Source organism: Anolis carolinensis, chromosome 3, assembly GCF_035594765.1.
Source record: "Anolis carolinensis isolate JA03-04 chromosome 3, rAnoCar3.1.pri, whole genome shotgun sequence".
In the NCBI taxonomy this organism is placed as follows: Eukaryota; Metazoa; Chordata; class Lepidosauria; order Squamata; family Dactyloidae; genus Anolis; species Anolis carolinensis.
In genome coordinates, this window is record NC_085843.1 from 234,051,739 (window position 1) to 234,069,772 (window position 18,034).

The 18,034-nt window shown below is 46.3% G+C and overlaps 2 protein-coding genes across 2 annotated transcripts in view; one reads left to right on the forward strand and one right to left on the reverse strand.

Annotated features, from left to right (window-relative positions):
- Positions 1-8,641, reverse strand: part of mms19 (MMS19 homolog, cytosolic iron-sulfur assembly component) — a 48,370-nt gene extending 39,729 nt beyond the window's left edge. The window contains exon 1 of the mRNA XM_062976353.1: positions 8,487-8,641. Within this exon, the coding sequence (XP_062832423.1) occupies positions 8,487-8,580 (94 nt within the window). The 5' untranslated portion in view covers positions 8,581-8,641. The remainder of the gene's footprint in view (positions 1-8,486) is intronic.
- A 6,847-nt stretch (positions 8,642-15,488) lies between these two features.
- Positions 15,489-18,034, forward strand: part of ubtd1 (ubiquitin domain containing 1) — a 32,267-nt gene continuing 29,721 nt past the window's right edge. The window contains exon 1 of the mRNA XM_062976351.1: positions 15,489-15,858. Within this exon, the coding sequence (XP_062832421.1) occupies positions 15,789-15,858 (70 nt within the window). The 5' untranslated portion in view covers positions 15,489-15,788. The remainder of the gene's footprint in view (positions 15,859-18,034) is intronic.

Below are 18,034 nucleotides of genomic sequence, written 5' to 3' on the forward strand. Positions count from 1 at the left end.
AGGAGGCAGCAGAAATTCCGAAAGACAAACCAATAGTCAGAAGCCGGGAGTAGCCGTCAGTCAGAGGGTGTAGACAGAAGCCAGGTCAAATTCAATCCAAAGTCCGAAGAGGGTGCAGTCATCCAAAACAGGTCCACGATAAGACACAGCGAGAGCCAAGCTAGGTGATATCAGCAGATTCAAATCATAGTCTAAGTCCAGTCTTCACAGAGATCCCAATGGCGCCTCAGCAACACCTTGCCACACACAAAGTGCAGTGGCCAAACATTCACATTTTATTCCCCTTCCTCCTGGGTGACCAAACACTCACACCCAAACACCAGGTGTCCCAAATCTACTCAAGAGTCTGAACTCCACACAGCTAGAGCTCATGGATCTGGAGTACCTAGCAATTCGTCGGAGTCCCAATCATCCTGCCCACACTTAGCCCCATGAACACTTAAAGAACCATCCTCCCTTCTCCAAGCATCCCAATTGGGATCAGCTCCTGCAGAAACCCCAGGTTCAGAAGTATCCATAGACCCCAAATCCCCAGACATCTCCGGTGGCTGTGCCCATTCAGTGCCCGCTTCCCCAGCCACCACCTGTTCCTCAGCATCCATCTCCCCATCTGAATCTTCCTCAGAAGATCCCCCATATAACTCTCTAAGACGCTTCCTGCGCAACTCCTCCAGTGAACCCTCATCACGAGGGTTTTTTCTTCCTCTTCGAATTCCAACACCATCAACCATAATCCCCGAAGGCGCAGTCACAACACCATTGATTGTAAGACACACACTAAAGTGCCACTAACAGAACCCTTCCTATATATAAATATACAGTATATATATATATACACACACACACACACAGTGATTCTAAGATGCACCCCACTTTTAAAAATGTTTATATAGGGGGAAAGTGTGCCTTAGGGCCCTTCCACACAGCCATATAACTCAGGTCCCTTTAATTGTTCTGCATTCAAGTGAGTACCTTCTTTTGCCCTCCCCACCCCATGCTACTCCCTTAGGAAAAGCAGTGTTACAGTGTCATCTTGTCTGCTTTGTCAAATCTTCTAAATATCTATATATATAAAAGAGTGATGGAATCCCGGCGACCAACAAAACAAAAAAACTAAAGGCCCCCCATGTTGTGACTGCGCCTTCGGGGATTAAGGTTGATGGGGATGGAATTCGAAGAGGAAGAAAAAACCCTCGGGATGAGGGTTCACTGGAGGAGTTGCGCAGGAAGCGACTTAGAGAGCTATATGGGGGATCTTCTGAGGAAGATTCAGATGGGGAGATGGATGCTGAGGAACAGGTGGTGGCTGGGGAAGCGGGCACTGAATGGGCACAGCCACCGGAGATGTCTGGGGATTTGGGGTCTATGGATACTTCTGAACCTGGGGTTTCTGCAGGAGCTGATCCCAATTGGGATGCTTGGAGAAGGGAGGATGGTTCTTTAAGTGTTCATGGGGCTAAGTGTGGGCAGGATGATTGGGACTCCGACGAATTGCTAGGTACTCCAGATCCACGAGCTCTAGCTGTGTGGAGCTCAGACTCTGAGTAGATTTGGGACACCTGGTGTTTGGGTGTGAGTGTTTGGTCACCCAGGAGGAAGGGGAATAAAATGGGAATGTTTGGCCACTGCACTTTGCGTGTGGCAAGGTGTTGCTGAGGTGCCATTGGGATCTCTGTGTTTCCATGAAGACTGGACTTGGACTATGATTTGAATCTGCTGTTATCACCTAGCTTGGCTCTCACTGTGTCTTATCGTGGCCCTGTTTTGGATGACTGCACCCTCTTCAGACCTTGGATCGGAATTTGACCTTGCTACTGCCTTCGCCCTGTGATTGATGACTACTATCGGCTTTTGACTCCTGGCTTGCTCCTTGGACACCGCTGTTATCTCCTGACCTGACCTTGGAATCCCGGACGACGTCTTTTCACCATCCTTTTGGAGCCTTCGGCTTAATCCACATTGTGGAAGCAGTCTACTGCATTCTTAGTTTGTTTGTTTGTTTCCTGACCAATTTGGTGTTTTCTTTTGGGAACTGTTCCTTTGAAAACTACAGAGCCGGCTAGCAGGGCTTGTACTCAGAAAGTGCAGTTTGCACTAAGTTTGTTTAGCTTTGTTTTTACCTGCTTGTGTTGCTGAATTACATTTTTGTTTGAACTGCTCTTGAAGCACTGATAGTGAAGTGTTTCAAGGTTTTTTCTGTGTTAACATTACTTTTTGGCTTATCTGCTGAATAAACTCTATTTTTGTTCGCTAATTGGCGTCTGACTCTTGACACCCCAACCTCGAAAATGGACAGCACAACCCCTCATCCACGCCTCTAGGTTGATACAACAAAAAGAAAAGAAAAATAAAGTCCTAATTAGAGAGAGAGGAATAATTATTTTTATCCAATTGCTGCCAGTTAGAAGGCTAAGTCCTCCCACTTGGTCTCCTAGCAACCAACTCACCCAGGGGACAGGCAGAGTTAGGCAATAATAATACACATCGAATCATAGCATCAGACAGTTAGGAGACACCCCTAAAGGCCATCCAGTCCAAGCCAATTCTGCCATGCAGGACACAATCCAAGCACTCCCAACAGATGGCCACCCAGCCTCTCAACACTAATAATAATAATAATAATAATAATAATAACAATAATAATAATAATATTATAATACAGTAATAACAACAACAACATACAATCCTAAGGTTTGCAGCGACCCCTAAGTATCATCCAGATCAACTTCCTTCTACCATGCAGGAGGACACAATCCAAACACTCCTGACAGATGGCCATCCAGCCTCTACATAATAATGATGATGATGAACATGATAATAATAATAATAATAATAATAATAATAATAATAATAATAATAGAAGCATAGAATCCAAGAGTTTGCAGAGACCCCTAAGGGCCATCCAGCCCAACCTTTTCTACTATGCAGCAAAACACAATCCAAGCATTCACAACACATGGACAACGTATAAATACTATACAATACTACACAGGGACATAGACCCCCTCTACCCTCACCACTTTCACAGTACACAAACAACCAAATGCATACTAAACATAAAGACAACCATACAACAGACATTCAATACCACCACTACCTCAACAATTTCTCACCAACACCACCAGACAACGCCACAGCAACGCGTGGCCGGGCACAGCTAGTATGTTATATTCTTGCAATTCTATCCATGAAAAACAACTGCTGCTAAGCATCATGGCTCTTTTGTTTGTATGATCATCATTTGGGCTTCAAGTTGGATCCAGGATTTCTTATAAAATCCTCTGCACAGTGAAAACACTTTCTTCAATACCAGTTTGAAATTGTTTTAAATGATTAGTGTAGATGGGGTCTGTTTGACAGTGCTATAATGGTAGGAAACAAGGAAGTGAGCAAACAGTCCCAGCAGGTCTATTTGCAAGCATGAACTATATAAGAACTTCAGTGTCCAATATAGTTTTGCCTAATCTCTAAGACATCATTGAGAAAACATTTCATTCATGTGTGTCCTGGATCAATCAAAATCTTTGATTACCCAGATGGTCACACTGCTTCTTTAATGCTAATTAAGTGTTACAGAACCTATAAAGACACAGCAAAGGCCACAGCAATGGCTCTCAGTGAGAAAAACATATGAAACTGCTAGCTTTTCATCTGGGTTTAGTTTCTTACCTTTTTCTTTTTATACACAAGTCCGTAAGAGCTGGCATAAATACAGATTCTTTTAATCTGCAAGGCTGGCATCCAGAAGTTACCCCTACAAGCACTGTCTAACCCTATTCCCAGCTGCACCAAGCAGCAAAATACACTTTCCTTTTACCCCAGAAAGGAAATGCCTGTCAAAATATCTGAGAAAAAGCAAGACAATATTTTAATCAGTCTTTAAATTAGACATTTTAGAGAGGTAATCAAGTGACTTCTGAACTCCCAGAAGACACACGTTGAGCAACTGTCATTAGTGGCAATCCGAAGCCCATTTACTAGAAATAAGTCCTACTGAGCACTATGGGACTTATTTCTGAGCAATTTTAGGGCTGTATGCTCTAAGGTTTGTGTGCTGTACAAGGTACACTCCTTTTAAATTGTAAAATGGAAGGCCCACCATTTTTTATCCTCCACTTATCTTTTTATCTTGTAGTACAACTGTAAATATAATGTAGTCAAGTGTGAGTAAATTACTCCAAGCACTGCACGCACTTCAACCTTACGTAGAGCTGTCAGGTAAGTTCTAAGTTGAACAAAATTTGACCTGGATATAAACAGGGAATTTAATCACAGAAATTTAAACTGTCACAGATCTACAGGACTATCAAGCAGGATGCTTCCTTATACAGTTGGATTTCCACCACGGGGATCCTTTACACGGCAAGGGAAGTTGCATCTTTAACATCAAAAGGTTGTAGTGCCCAGGCTCTCCACACCAGAAACATTACTACATCCATCTGATTCAGCCTTCTGGCTGTCCCTGGATGAACAGTACACACACCCAAAAAGCAGATAAGCAGCATCATACTCATCGGATACTCATCGACAGCTCCTTCATTAAAAAACAAAACAAAAAACAAAACCTAGGGATGTACAAGACTGATAACATGCCAGAGCTTCTTATTTACATTCAAGTGAAGTATAAGCTGAGGTGGACAAAGAAGTAAGCTTCAATATTTTTCTTTTCCCTTTCCATTTTGCAAAAATTTCCATTCAAGTTTTGAATGATTCTAAACTGCATATTTAACAACAAATAATTTTGCATTTCATTTGAAGAAAAAGTAGAATGCAATAAAGGAAGGAAACAATGCACATACAATGAAATTTTGGTACAAGTCAATACATGTAGCAGTCAGCATTGGTAGCAACAAAAATGTAGCTGTAACGATGCTAAACACAACCGTACCACAAGTACAAATAAAATGAAACTATTCTCAGCAGTATATCAGAAACTATGATCAACCTGCATCTACAAGTTGGCCTTCTTACTGCTTGGAGATAATGGCCAATTGCCCCCACTCTATTTTCCTTATTTGGAAGTACGTAGATGCACAGAAATAGAGAAACAGATGCCTTATTTGACTACGCATGATCTTGACACATTTTGATCAGGGTTTCATATAAGTCACACCACTGAAATGGCCTTGACATATGATATTCTAACAGCTCAGTGTCAAACATCTGTGCTGATCATATTGGATCTTTTTACAGGCTCTGACACTTTGGACTATCAAACTTAACTTTATGGTTGACATCATTAGAAATAGTGGGGAGTGCTTTGTCCTGGTTTAAATCATTTGTCTTATCAGTCCTCCTCTGTTTCATTTCAAGAACTTATGAGAGAAAGCCGTTCTTGTAACTTTATGGGTGCTACAAGGATCAGCTTTGGGTCCTCTCCTTTTTCCATTACACACTCCATATCTTAGATTTTTATTTCAAGTCTGGCTTTTTAGTAACATATTTATGACACAAAGACTTTACAGAGTTTTTAATTAGTTGATGCCTCCATGTGCTTGTTCCTGCTTTCCTATCAAACTGCTTGCCTATGTACCCACTCTCAGTTTGGAAGAGCTGTCCTGCCCTTTTGTAAATGCCCTTTGGATCCAAATTCAATATAATGTTATACAGTTGGCTCAGCACATTTGATTATTCACTGATATGATTAAAATGTTATCTCTAGGTACTCTTATATGTCTCCATAGTCAGCTTCTGCCAGAAGTTGATCAACCTGGAGATTCTGAAGTGAGATTTCTAGTGAGAACATTTATCTATGAATATCTAGCTCCTCCAGTATCATTTTATAGTTTGCCTAAAGTGGAAGTTGACCCTATAGGGTCATGCTGGAAAACCTAAAGATACCAAGAAAAGTGTTCTCTCAGGTTAAAAAAACAGCAATTTTTTTCATTTGTGGTTTTTCACATTTGCAGAGGTCTTATGTTCCTAATCTCTGCGAATGTGGAGGTCTGACTGTAGTTACATCTGCTGGGATAGAGAATATGACAAGATTAAATTCATCACATCTGTCAAATATTTATGTACTGCGAACTGAACTCTCAGTAGAACAAATGGCACAACTGGTCCTCTATCAAGGAAAAAAAGCAAGGCAAATCCTGTCTCCATATGGATTGACTATATGCCAAAGTTGTCCATCTTCATGACTTCATGAATACACCACAAACATTGTCTGAGGTTCCTTCCACACAGCTGAATAAAATCCCACATTATCTGTTCTGAACTGGGATAGATGGCAGTGTGGACTCAGATAACCCAGTTCAAAGCAGATATTGTGGGATTTTATGCCTTGATATTCTGGGATACAGGGCTGTGTGGAAGGGCCCTGAATTAAGATATAAACGGGAAATCTTTTAATAAAGAATAGGAGAGCTTTCAGGAGCAGAGGAACATACATGTGGATGTGGGAGACATCACCTCCAAAACATTTAGGCCCCTTCCACACAGCTGAATAATATCCCACAATATCTCATTTGAATTGGAATATATGACCGTGTGGACTCAGATATCCCAGTTCAAAGCAGATATTGTGGGATTTTCTGCCTTGATATGCTGGGTTATATGGCTGTCTGGAAGGACCCTTAGATATAGATTAGTGTTCTCTTTTAACTCCTTTTTTGGTACTCACAGAGTGGGGACCTCTCCACACAGCCCTATATCCCAGAATATCAAGGCAGAAAATACCACAATATCTGCTTTGAACTGGGTGATCTGAGTCCATACTGTCATATATGCCAGTTCAAATCAGATGTGGGATTTTATTCAGCTGTGTGGAAGGGGGCTGGGACAACATGTGTGTTTCCATGAATTTAAGAGAATTAGGAGCAAATAAAACAGTTTAATGAACAAAAGAGGAAAGGGGAAGTAATCAGACAGAGAAACGAAACATGGCATTGTGTTATTATGAGGTGTGATCCTTCTGAATCAGATACTGGGTGCACCTACACTGTACATTTAATGCAGTTTGACACCACTTAATTGCCATGGCTCAATGCTTTGGAATCCTGGGATCTGTAGTTTGGTGAGACACCAGCACTCTTTGGAAGAGAAGGCTGAAGAGCTTGTAAGATTAGCTATGACCGTTCAAGTGGCACCAAACTGCACTGTTTCTACACTGTAGACGAGGCACTCACTGTTGCAATACATAAGTTGCTTTTTCTTTAGCCTCCTCATATAGCCATTCCTGCTCATTACCATTCCTGGAACACACCCAGAGGAATTAACAGGTAAGGGCCCTTCCAGACAGGCCCTATATCCCAGGATCTGACCCCAGGTTTTCTGTTTATCCCAGATTACCTGGTAGTGTGGACTGGCAGAGCCGAAAACCTGGGATCAGATCACGGGATATAGGGCCTGTGTGGAAGGGCCTTTACTTTGCCCTAATCAATAACAAAGGTATGTCGTAATTTATTGATCTATTATATATGGTTTATGTAGAGTGCAATTTGTTATTTGATTGTGATGTTATTATTTGAATGCGTATGTTATGTAATCTGTTTTTTAACCATTGTACACCGCTTTGAATCCCACCAATGGGAGAAAAGCAGGATGAAAATAAATAAATAATAATGGTAACGACGGCCTTGTCCCATAGATGTCTTGCCTCCATCACTGACTTTCTTGGAAACCGCTTAAAATGCCTCTTAAAATCAAGAAGGGCACTTGTAATTTAAAACAATAACTTTTAATCATGGCCAGCTAACACCTCCCAACAAAGCATTCCCTCATGCAGGAATTAGCCAGGCCTTGAAGCTGCAAGGCTGTTCAATGCTAATCAAGGTGACCAATTGCAACATTCACACTTGCCTCAAGCAGACAAGAGTTATTTCTCCCACCCTGAACATTCCAGAGATTCAAAACCACCACTTGCCTAGTTTCCAACAGACCTCACAACTTCTGAGGCTGCCTGCCATAGATGTCAGGAAAGAATGCTTCTGGAACATGGCCATACTGCCCAGAAAACTCACATCAACCCAGTAAATTTTAATTATTTCTTCAGCTATTGTACTCTTTGATCTAATGCGTGCAGCTACATTGTAGAGTCAATTAAGTTTGACACCACTTTGAACAGCCATGTCTCAATGCTATGGAATCATGGGAGTTATAGTTTGGTGGGCGAACTAACACCTTTGGGCAGAGAAGTCTCAAGTCCTTATAAAACTATAATTCCCATAAATTCAATAACATTAAGCCATGGAGGTTGAAGTGGTGCCAAGCTGCATTCACTCAACAGTGTAGTACAGGCATGGGCAAACTTGGGCCCTCCTGGTGTTTTGGACTTCAACTCTCACAATTCCTAACAGCCTCAGGCCCTGAGGGCCTGAGGCTGTTAGGAATTGTGGGAGTTGAAGTCCAAAACACCAGGAGGGCCCAAGTTTGCCCATGCCTGGTGTAGTAGATCCTCTCCCCCTTTCAAGCATCTCATCCCGCCCGCCCGCCCAAAAAGGCCTAAGGCAACCCTCACTTCCGCCCTGTTTCCACGCCAGCCCTACCTTCCGCCGCCTCGCGGGCCGCATTTTCCCGCTCCCAGCCCAGCAACGGGGAAGCAGGCGCCTCCAGATCCCCACCCGCCCCGCCGGCCGCCATGATTAGGCCGAGAGACCGCAGGGCGAGAGGCCGTGACGGCGCATGCGCGTCCCCTCTGCCTGCCTGTCACATGGGACAGTCTCACAGGGCCAAGCTCCAAGCAGGCTGCCTGGTCCCATTGACTAAAACTGCACACATTACACCAAGTCTGGGCAAACTTCGGTCCTCCAGGGGTTTTGGATTTCAACTCCCACAATTCCTAACAGCCTGTTAGGAATTGTGGGAGTTGAAGTCCAAAACCCCTGGAGGGCCGAAGTTTGCCCAGACCTAATAAGACAACACTAACATACTTTGTTGCTGTGTGCCTAAAAGTTACTTCTGACATATGATGACCTTAAGGCCAGATTGTCATGGGGTTTTCTTAGCACTTGTATAAAAAACCCAAACAACCAGTGAGTTTGGATTGCTACAGAAATAGAACTTTCCCTACCGTAGTCATAAACAGCAAAACAAAAAAAATCCTTAATGATTTTTAGGGTACTCTGGATGTTATTGTTGAGAGAATAAATAGAGTTCAGGACTCGTTCAAAGTACGGCTTAATCTAGAGCTCTTCCACACAGCTGAATAAAATCCCACATTATCTGCTTTGAACTGGAATATCTGGCAGTGTGGACCCAGATAACCTAGTTCAAGGCTGAAATTGTGGGTTATTCTGATGATATTCTGGATTATGGCGAGCCCCCAGTGTCACAACGGGTTAAACCGCTGAGCTGCTGAACTTGCTGACCAAATCCAGGGAGCAGGATGAGCTCCCACTGTTAGGCCCAGCTTCTGCCAACCTAGCAGTTTTCGAACCTAGCAGTTTGAAAATATGCAAATGTGAGTAGATCAATAGTACCATTCCAGCGGTAAGGTAGCAGCGCTCCATGCAGTCATGCCGGCCTTGGAGGGGTCTACGCACAACGTCGACTCTTGGCTTAGAAATGGAGATGAGCACCAACCCCTAGAGTCAGACACTTTACCGTATTCTGGATTATATGGATGTGTGGAAGGGCTCCCAGAATATCAAGGCAGAAAATCACACAAAGCAGATATTCTCAATTATCTGCCTTGATATTCTGGGTTATATGTCTGTGTGGAAGGGCCCTAGGATAAACGTAATGAGATATTAAAAGTGATGCAGATCTAAGCTTTGTTTCAATTGGGAATGTGACAAAGAAAAAAACAGAAGGCAAGGGTGATTGACTTTTGTTCCTTTTTGTTGTTGTTGTTTTAAATTTTTAAATATTTTGTTCAAATATTTATTTATTTATTTGCGTACATCACTCTGATGTAATCAAGAATATCTGCTTTGAACCGGATTATCTGGCATTGTAGAGATAAATAATCCAGTTCAAAGCAGATAATATGGATTATCTGCTTTGATATTCTGGATTATATGGTAGTGTAGAAGATCCCTTAGTATTATGCCTAAATCCCACAAAGTTATTGATACCTTTAAAGGGTCAGGTCACTGGGACTTGTATGTGTGAGAGAGACTATTACAGAGGGTTTGATCTAACCACTGGAGCCCCAAGTGGCACAATGAGTTAAACCCTTGTGCCCACAGGGCTGCTGATCGAAATGTCAGTGGTTCGAATTGGGGGAGCGGGGGGAACTCCCGTCTGTCAGCTTCAGCTTTCCATGCGGGGACATGAGAGAAGCCTCCCACAGGATGGGAAAACATCTGCGGCCAATTCTCTCACACCAGAAGCACCATGCGGATTCTCAAGTCGCTCCTGACACGAAAAAAATCTAACCATTATGTCAAATGGTCAGAACAATATTTATTTTGAATTTACAAAGCTTTTGCGATAACATCCAACATTGTAATTAGAAACTCATTATAACCAACTGTAGCCTTCCCATTAGAGAACAGTACAGTATGAGACTTGTATCCACAGGTTTCATGTATCCATGTCTGACAAATAGGTCCTCTGATTTTCTAAGCCCTCCAATGTGACCCTGGCCCAGGCATGGGCAAATTTTGGCCCTCCAGGTGTTTTGAACTCCCACAACTCCAGGCTGTAAGTAGAATTTCAAAACACCTGGAGGGCTGAAGTTTGCCCATGCCTGCTCTGGCTCCTTCTACTCTGCCATATACTGGGTTATGAGTCTACACTGTCATATAATCCAGTTCAAATCAGATAATCTGGATTTTATATAGCAGTGTAGAAGGGGCCTCAATCATATTCTTGGACAGAAGTCCTTCATTTCAATAGGGTTTGCTATTATCCTCCGTTTTGTGTCTCGGCACAAAGTTGACACACCGAGATGCAGGGCTTGTTCTGCATTGTACAACCTGCCAAAACCCTAGATGAGAATATTTTATTTTGAGATATTTAGACATGTACTTTGGATATATGAAATATAGGTATATACTGACAGACTGCTGGAGATTGGTAGTATAAAGGAAAGGGTTTTTCACTTCCAGCAGTTTAATAATAGCAAGTAAAAATTAAATAAATTCCCTTTCATGGCTTCATGTCAGTCACTTATCTCCCAGCCTCACTGTTCATTTCCTGTAAAGTAATTATTTGACTAAGTTTTTTAAAAAGCTCTGTTGATAGTTAATTTATTATTTATGGCCACATCTTAGTGAAGCTCTGCTAGGCAATTTTAGCACTGTGTTAGAATTACTGATCTGGAATCACTCAGATATAGATTTATATACACAGATTATCCGAGTCTATGCATCATGAACTATAATTGATGATTAGCTCCGCTTCCTTAGCCAGCATTAGTATCTCAAATCTCCACTCCAGCCACTATTTTGCACCTGCTTCTAGCTGGTAGATCTCAGAATTTTATTTAAACGCTTTTCCTCCATAGGCTATAGCCATCAGATTATTTATTAATTAAGTGTAGGTGAGCCTCCAGAGCAAAGGTTCTAATTGAAACCTTTGGTCCTCCAATTGTTTTAGACTTCAACACATAAAAGTTGTAGCCTAATGCTCAGGAATTCGAGCAGCCGAAACCCCACAATCTGGAGAACTAGAAACTGAAAACCATTGAGTAAAAAATGTACAGTTGACAACAGAAGGTTATGATCTCAGCAGCGGGAGAGACAGTAAATGATGGGGAGTACTGGGAGAAGCAATGGCATCAGACAACAGAGTCTGTGGAAATAGGGAAAGGAATGGTAACAAATATGGGCAGATAAAATGTCCTTGGCATATTATAACATTCTAAACAAGAAGCAAGGTTATGTTTTCCATTTTCTTGTACTGATTCAGAAAGCTGTGAGAAGGCCAGAGAGCTCTGTGGCAGAAAACAAACTTTCAAAGATGAAACTCCCCAATTAGTCTCTGGCATCCCAGGGCATGACTAGCAAATACCTTGCCTGAAACTAGTTGGAACTGAGCTCAATGGACCATAAGGCTGTCTTGGGGCCCTTCCACATAGCAATATATATAACCCAGAATTTCAAGCAAATTGAGGATGCAGTTATAATGTATTTAAAAGCACAAAGTTAAAAACTTGGTGTTATACTAGATTTCCTTTGACCAGAAGCTGGCCACTTGGAGTGCCTCTGGTGTCGCTGTGAGAAGGTCCTCTATTGTGCATATGGCAGGGCTCAGGCTGCATTGTAGTAAGTGGTCTGTGGTTTGCTCTTCTCCACACTCGCATGTCGTCAGGGCCGGCCCCACTATTGAGGCCCCTGACGCCGCCGCCTCGGGCGCAGGCCCGGGGGGGCGCCGTCAGGCTGGGCGGGAGGCGGGGCACCGCCCTGACGGTGCCCCGCCTCCCGCCCAGTGCGCCCTGGCCCGTCTGGCCTTTCCTAGCTGGCCAGACTGCAGCGGAGGTCCCTGCAGGCCGCAATCGCGGCCTGCAGGGACCTCCGCTGCAGTCTGGCCTGCTACAAAAGGCCAGACGGGCGAGCGGGAGTAGCGTGGGAGGCGGGGCCAAGGCATGCTGGGCGGGGGGGGAGCGGCCTCAGAGCTGGCCCCGCCTCCCACGCTACCCCCGCTCGCCCGTCTGGCCATTTCTAGCAGGCCAGACTTCAGCGGAGGTTTCTCCAGGCCGCGATTGCGGCCTGGAGGAACCTCCGCTGAAGTCTGGCCTGCTACAAAAGGCCAGACGGGCGAGCGGGGGTAGCGTGGGAGGCGGGGCCAACTCTGGCCCCGCCCCCCCGCCCAGCGTGCCCTGGCCCCGCCTCCCACGTTGCGTGGGAGGCAGGGCCAAGGCACGCTGGGCGGGGGGGGGGGAGCGGCGTCAGAGCTGGCCCCGCCTCCCACGCTACCCCCGCTCGCCCGTCTGGCCATTTCTAGCAGGCCAGACTTCAGCGGAGGTTTCTCCAGGCCGCGATTGCGGCCTGGAGGAACCTCCGCTGAAGTCTGGCCTGCTACAAAAGGCCAGACGGGCGAGCGGGGGTAGTGTGGGAGGCGGGGCCAACTCTGGCCCCGCCCCCCTCACTATTCGCCCTGGCCCCGCCTCCCACGCAGCGTGGGAGGCGGGGCCAGGGCACGCTGGGCAGGGGCGGGGCCAACTCTGGCCCCGCCCCCCTCACTATTCGCCCTGGCCCCGCCTCCCACGCAGCGTGGGAGGCGGGGCCAGGGCACGCTGGGCGGGGCCATGGCGCCGGTGGCGGGGGCGCTTTTCAGCACCCCCGCTTCACATCAAAAAATATCTCCGGCCGGCCCTGCATGTCGTAGACTCCACTTTATAGCCCCATTTCTTAAGACTGGCTCTGCATCTCGTGTTGCCGTCTGTTCAGTGCCTTCCAAGCAGATAATCCACAATATCTGCTTTGAACTGGATTATCTAAGTCCATGCTGCCATAAAATATGGTTCAATGTGGATTTTATACAGCTGTGTGGAAGGAGCCTCGGTATACCCAAGCAGTCCATTTTTAACAACTGTTTGTGCATATTTGCCTCCTTCCTCCAGTGTGCAGTTACTATGGGGTACAAATGTATTATGGATTGATGATGATAAATTGAAGCCCTTACGCGTGCCCATGATCCAGAGTCACCTGCAGAACACATGCCACTCAGGTTTGCAGAACAAAAATACAAGAACTTTACTGATTCCAAGAGATCAAAAACAGTTGTATTTACAATGGTCCCTCTGATAACTTACAGAGGTCCACAATCATAAACAGTCCTTTCTTGGTCCACAAATCTGCCTCAGAGAAGAACATAGTCCTGGTTCTTCACCCTCTTTTCTCAGCAGGAAACAGGCCTCAAAATAGCAAGGCCTCTCTGAGTACACTACTTTCTTTACCAGTACACAGTCAGCATTGAAAAAAACTTGTCCAAACTGGTTCTGCAGCAGCAGAACAGAAACAGTATCAAATAAATCCCCAGGTCTTTTGCAGGCTGAGCCAATCGACTTCATGCATTTCATTTTCCAGTTAACACACACACAGCACAGTGCCTTTGCAAATCATGACAAAATGAAGGCACTGACCCGTAATAAAAAATCTCTTATCCCTTGCCATGAAATTTTCACTCAGCTCTCAAGTTCCCAGCATTGCAGTAATTTAAAACTTATGTTGAGTATTTAGAAATAGTTTAGGTATCCGAAGAAAAGGATCAGACAAAGTTCCGAAGAGAATGCAAACAGCAGACAGAAGCTGTGAACCATTTTGAATATTACACTCTGTTATGCTAGAAATTTGGAAACTGAAGGAAGAACCCTTCCACACAGCCATATAACCCTGAGTCGTATTCCCATTTGAAACAGAGCTTGGATCTGCATCACTTTTAAAATCTCACTACATTTATTCTATCTGGAGCTGGAAAATGTTAAATTGCCTCTGTTGTCTGTCTATATGTCATGTATCTAATGGCATTGAATGTTTGCCATGCATTGTGATCTGCCCTGAGTCCCCTTTGGGGTGAGAAGTGCGGAATATAAATACTGTAGATGGATGGATGGTATCCTTGCAGTGACTGGCTTGACCTTGAAGGAGCTGGGGGTGGCGATGGCCGACAGGAAACTCTGACGTGGGCTGGTCGATGAGGTCACGAAGAGTCGGAAGCGACTGAACAACACCAACACTAATAAATAAAGAAATACATTCCTGCCATAGATGTGGGCGAAACGTCAGGAGAGAAAGCTTAAGGAACATGGCCATACAGCCCGAAAGACCCACAGCAACCCAGTGATTCCGGCCACGAAAGCTTTCGACCATACATTGCCTCTGCACCTGCTTAGCTCAAAAAAGGTAAAGGTAAAGGTTTCCCTTGACGTTAACTCTGAGGGTTGGTGCTCATCAACCCCATGTAAAGCCGCTCCGAGTCCCTCCGGGGAGATGGGGCGGGGTATAAAAATAAAATTATTATTATTATTATTATCTCCATTTCTAAGCCGAAGAGCCGGCGTTGTCCATAGACACCTCCAAGGTCATGTGGCCGGCATGACTGCATGGAGCACCGTTACCTTCCCGCCGGAGCGGTACCTATTGATCTACTCACATTGGCATATTTTCTAACTGCTACGTAGGTTGGCAGAAGCTGGAGCTAACAGCGGGCGCTCACTCCGCTCCCGGGATTTGAACCTGCGACTTTTCGGTCTGCAGGTTCAGCAGCTCAGTGCTTTAACACACTTTGCAACAGTCTCAAAAACTCCCAGGCTTAACAGTTTTCCAAACGTGGATCATCCAATCGCTTCATGCATCTTATTTTGCAGTGCACAGCATGATCTGGTTTCTTACATATCGTAACAAGACACCACTCAATGAAACGGTATCATAAGGGAGATGGCTTGCAATTTAGTGCGGCGCAATCACGCTTGGGCGGAGAAAGACCGGACGGAACTACATCTCCCATGATTCCATAGCACGGAGCCCAGGCTGTTGGAAGGGGTGCTAGACCGCAACAGGGCGCCGCCTCTTCCTGGGTGTGGGCGGAGCGAGGCCCGGGTCACGTGCTCACCTGGAGGCGGAGGAGGGAGGGAGTGCGAGGAGGAGGCGGAGCGGGCGGAGCTGGCAGGGTCCCCAGGGCCGGGAGATCCTCCTGGGCTCAGTTCCCGGCGGAGTGGCGGCCGCAGCTGAGCCTCGGGGCCTGCCTGGGCTGCACGGGCGCAGACCGCCCTTCGCCGGACTCCAGGAAGAGGAGGAGGAGGAGGAAGGAACAGCGGGAGCAGAGACGGAGGGGCAAGGAGCCGCGCCCGGCAAAGTTTGCCTGCTGTTCCGGAGGGCGGGTTGGGGATCCGGCCCCATGAGGATCGGGAGAGCCCCCGCACCGGGCTCAGGCGTCGCGGGTCGCGGGGAGGGCGCGCCATGGGCAGCTGCGTGGGCAGGCAACGCAGAGAGCGGCCCCCCGCCCCGGGGCACCCTCGCAAGCGGGCAGGTGAGTTCCCAGGTTAAGCACCTGGGCAGGAAAGGCTCCAGGGCGGGCCCTCCCGGCACAGACCTCGGCCAAAGCTGGGAAACCGGGTCTCCTTCCCCTGCCTTCCAGGACAGGTGGGAATTTAGAGGTCCAAACTCACTCTGAGTGTATCTACACCAGGCATGGGCAAACTTCGGCCCTCCGGCTGTTAGGAATTGTGGGAGTTGAAGCCCGAAACCCCCGGAGGGCCGAAGTTTGCCCATGTCTGGTGCACTTGGCCCTTTAAGGAGAAGGTCCTGGTGGGAGTTGGAAGTCCAAAACACCTTGAGGGCTGAAGTTTGCACCCCCATGGGGATTCAAACTGACTTTTTTGAAGCACAGGCACCAACTTGTTCATGTGTAAGTAAATCAGGCATGGACAAAGGTACTGCAGATCCCATCACCCGTGATCCATCCTCCCCGAAGCCACATCAGGATGTAAAGAGGGTAATTGGGAGGGGGGGTGTCTGTGTGCCAAATTTGGTCAAGGCCTGTCATTCGTGAGGGTCGTATTGGATGTCTCAAAAGCAGGTGAAAGTACTATGTATCCCATCATTTGTGCTCCCCCAAAGCGCATCAGGATGTGAAGTGCACCATGGGGGTCCTGTGTGCCAAGTTTGGTCCAGGTCCGCCATGCATAGGAGTCGCATTGGTCTCTGGAAGTGAGTGAAGGTCCTGCAAATCCCATCATCCATGGTCCGTCCTTCCCCAAACTGCACCAGGACTTAAAGTGGGTCATGGGGGCTCTGTGTGCCAGGTTTGGTCTTGATCTGTCATTGGTGTGGGTTGCAGTGGTCTCTGGAAGTGAGTGAAGGTCCTGCAAATACCATCATCCATGGTCCGTCCTTCCCCAAACTGCATCAGGACGTAGAGTGGGTCATGGGGCATCTGTGTGCCAAGTTTGGTCTTGATCCGTCATTGATGTGGGTCACAGTGATCTCAGGAAAAGAGTGAAGGTACTGCAAATCCCATTGTCCATGGCCCATCCTCCTCCAAACTGGACCAGGACGTAAAGTTTGTCATGGGGTGTCTGTGTGCCAAGTTTGGTCTTGATCTGTCATTGATGTGGGTCACAGTGATCTCAGGAAGGGAGTGAAGGTACTGCAAATCCCATTGTCCATGGCCCATCCTCCTCCAAACTGGACCAGGACGTAAAGTTTGTCATGGGGTGTCTGTGTGCCAAGTTTGATCGAGGTGTGTGATTTGTGGGGGTCGCAGTGGTCTTTAGGACCTGAATCGGGTGAAGATACTGCAAATCCCATCGTCCATGATCTATCCTCCTCCAAAGTTCACCAGGGCATGAGGTGAATCATGGGGGTTGTGTGTGCCAAGTTTGGTCCAGGTCTGTGATTTGTGGGGTTGCAGTGGTCTCAGAAATTGAGTTAAGGTACTGCAAATGCCATCATCCATGGTCCATCCTCCCCCAATCCACACCAGTACGTAAAGTGGGTAATGGGGGGTCTGTGTGCCAAGTTTGGTCTCTCCAAAACACCTGACAAGCTGAAGTTTTCCCATGCCTGATCTACACCTATCAAACTGTGTTAGTTGCACCCTGAAGTGCAAAGGGTCTGTGTGGCAATGTCTCTGCTTAGCATCAGCAGATCTCCCCTCCTCCAGAAAATCCCAGTTCCTCCTGGTCCTCCCTGGTACAGCTTTGCTAGGAATCAATGTGGGATGCCCTACAAAGTCACCTACCTGCCTTATGTAAGAGGCAGCCCAGCCTGTCTCACCAGATGGGCTGGAAATGGAAATTCCTGTGCCGCCACCTCCTACCCGTTGACACCAGGTTAGGTTAGGTTAGGTAGGGACTGCCTTGAGGCCAGCAGATGCTCCGTCCAAACTCGGGTGAGTTAACAAATCATAGGGTCTGGACGTCTTCATTAGACACATCCGCGATCCTTCAGAATGGATACCCTCCCAGTGTGTGATGATGGCATGTTGACCAGGGCTGTTGCCTTTTTGAAGCAAACACGAACCTCTTAAACTGGCTTAGATGAAGGGTTAGAAGGCATGATCATTAAGGTGTTGTCGAAGGCTTGATGTTTTGCCCACATCTATGGTAGGCATCCTCAGAGGTTGTTGAGGTCTGTTGGAGACTAGGCAAGTGAGGTTTATATATCTGTGGAAGGTCCAGGGTGGGAGAAAGAACTCTTGCTTG